Below are 2,535 nucleotides of genomic sequence, written 5' to 3' on the forward strand. Positions count from 1 at the left end.
AGAAGAAACTTAATAGAGCACTGAACGAGATCGGTTTACACACTTTACTGCAGGGAAGACCATGCATTTTTATGCTTAGCTGCATGTATTGCCAAGAACCGATAATTAAGATGGCTAAAAAAAGGTCCAGATTAATGCAACGATTGCCAAAAAGAGCTCTTAACCACATTGTGTGCGTCAGGTCGAAGTCAAGAAACAAAACCGATGCGACGGTCTCTGTTCCTTTACCTTTTTACCCATTAGTTCGACCCGTATTTAAGCACGACCGCTCCTTCCTCTCGACGGCAAGCGGGCAGATACTTGGGGAGCTCCGCCCTCGAAGTATCTTCTTAGGTTTCCTCCTTTCACTCCGTTCACAAGCCAAAGTTCATGCACACGCTTCTCTTAGATTAGCAAAGCAAACGAGGAGCGTAAAAAGATGACGAATAAGGCCGTCTTGGGTGCTCTCTCAGCGGTCCTCCAAGTCCGTGACGGACATCTGCGCCTCCACTGACTACGCTGATGTGTGCGAACGGACCCTCAGTGCTGCCATCAATGGCTCTGCCTCTCCCAAGGAGATCATCCAAGCTTCCTTCATGGCAGCCATCAGAGAAATCGAAGCTGCCTCCCACCTGTCTAACAACGTGAGTTTGAGCGCCACTGACTCGATGAACAAGGAGGGGTTCGACATTTGTCGTCGACTCTTCGAGGATGCCACTGAGGAGCTACAAGCTGCCTTCTCGGAGACTCATGACCTTGACGGTTTGGCGAGAAGGACCGATGACATCAAGTGCTGGCTTTCAGCCGTCATCTCCTACCAGCAGACCTGCCTCGATGGCATCACTCAAACCGACCTGCACTCGACCATGAAGGACGGCCTTGTCACGGCCTCTCAGGTCACCAGCAATGCCATTGCCATCGTCGATGGGCTCAGTTCATTATTCAAGAACTTCCAAGTCCCCATCAACGTGACCAATATCGCCAGCCGCCGGCTACTGTCTCAGGGGAGCGATGCCAAGGGTTATCCCACGTGGTTCTCGGCCCATGACAGGAAGCTCTTGGCTGTCAATGCGAGAGGTGAGTTGAAGCCTAACATGGTGGTAGCTCAGGATGGGAGTGGAGACTATAAGACTATCAACGCTGCCCTCAATGCCATGCCCAAGAAGTATACAGGCCGCTATGTGATCTACGTCAAGTCCGGGATCTACGAGGAGAATGTCATCGTCACCAAGGACAAGGTGAACGTGTTCATGTACGGTGATGGACCAAGGAAGACAGTCGTGACTGGCAGCAAGAACAACGTCGATGGCGTTCAAACCATGAATACTGCGACCTTCGGTCTGACCTTTGCTTTCCTAAATCCTATATTATGCTACTCTTCACATCTACTCACTTACTGCAATCAATCTATATAGCACGTACTACAATAAATTAGATATTGATAGTTGAGACTGTGAGATAACGAGAGTGAAGCAAAACATGTGCATGCCCGATGTGACTGACCTCATGTTTTATGCAATTGGCATTTTCCAGCTACCGAAGGGCAGGGCTTTATTGGCAAGTATATGGGGTTCAGCAACACCGCAGGACCAGAGAAGCACCAAGCCGTGGCGCTTCGTGTGAAAGGGGACATGTCAGCCTTCTTCAACTGTCGTATGGATGCGTTACAGGACACTCTCTACGTGCAGGCCCATCGGCAGTTCTACCGCAACTGTGTGGTATCGGGGACTGTTGACTTCATCTTCGGTGACTCCTCCACCATTCTTCAAAACTGCCTCATCGTGGTGCGGCGCCCCATGGACAATCAACAGAACACGGTGACAGCACACGGACGACAGGAGGAGAAGGAAGATACCGCACTTGTGATCCAAAACTGCCGCATCGTCCCCGACAAGCGCTTGTTCCCTGACAGGTTGAAGATTCCCAGCTACCTTGGTCGGCCTTGGAAGGCATACTCGAGGACCATCATCATGGAATCCACCATCGGCGACTTGATCAAACCGGAGGGATGGTTGCCATGGGATGGCGACCAGTTTTTGAAGACACTGTTCTATGCCGAATATGGCAACCGTGGGCCCGGTGCCGTGACCAGCGGCAGGGTGAATTGGCCTGGGTTTCATGCCATCAACAGGCAGACGGCCCAAGCGTACACAGTAAATTCCCTAATCCAAGGTCACCACCGGTGGATCAAGTATTCGGGCATACCCTATTTTGGTGGGTTTAAAAATCGATGTCCTTCCTATCTTGCATGCGTACACCCAATCTTGAGATATAAGATGTAAGAGACGTGTGGATATGATGATGAAAATAATAAAGCGAAAGGCGGAGAGATTGAGAGGTGGGATCAACAAAATTTTCGGATAAATCTGTTGTTATATAACTTAACATTCAGTTAGTTATATTATCGACAATTTTTTATGATATGTTTATCAATATCTTTTTTGTCGTTCAATCTTTTGGATTTATGTCTAATTCTTTATCTTGATGTCGAATTTTTAGATTTAATATCTGATTTTTTTATATAATCCTTAAGTTTGATGTCTAATTCTTTGGCTT

At 48.2% G+C, this 2,535-nt stretch overlaps 1 protein-coding gene across 1 annotated transcript; it reads left to right on the forward strand.

Moving 5' to 3' along the window:
- The first annotated feature begins 641 nt into the window (after positions 1-641).
- Positions 642-2,261, forward strand: LOC135614016 (pectinesterase-like). The gene is made up of 2 exons (XM_065111007.1): positions 642-1,317; positions 1,513-2,261. The coding sequence occupies exons 1-2, from the start codon at positions 648-650 to the stop codon at positions 2,259-2,261; spliced, it is 1,419 nt and encodes a 472-aa protein (XP_064967079.1). The 5' UTR covers positions 642-647.
- Positions 2,262-2,535: the final 274 nt, after the last annotated feature.

This window comes from Musa acuminata, chromosome BXJ2-6 (genome assembly GCF_036884655.1).
Source record: "Musa acuminata AAA Group cultivar baxijiao chromosome BXJ2-6, Cavendish_Baxijiao_AAA, whole genome shotgun sequence".
Taxonomy (NCBI): Eukaryota; Viridiplantae; Streptophyta; class Magnoliopsida; order Zingiberales; family Musaceae; genus Musa; species Musa acuminata.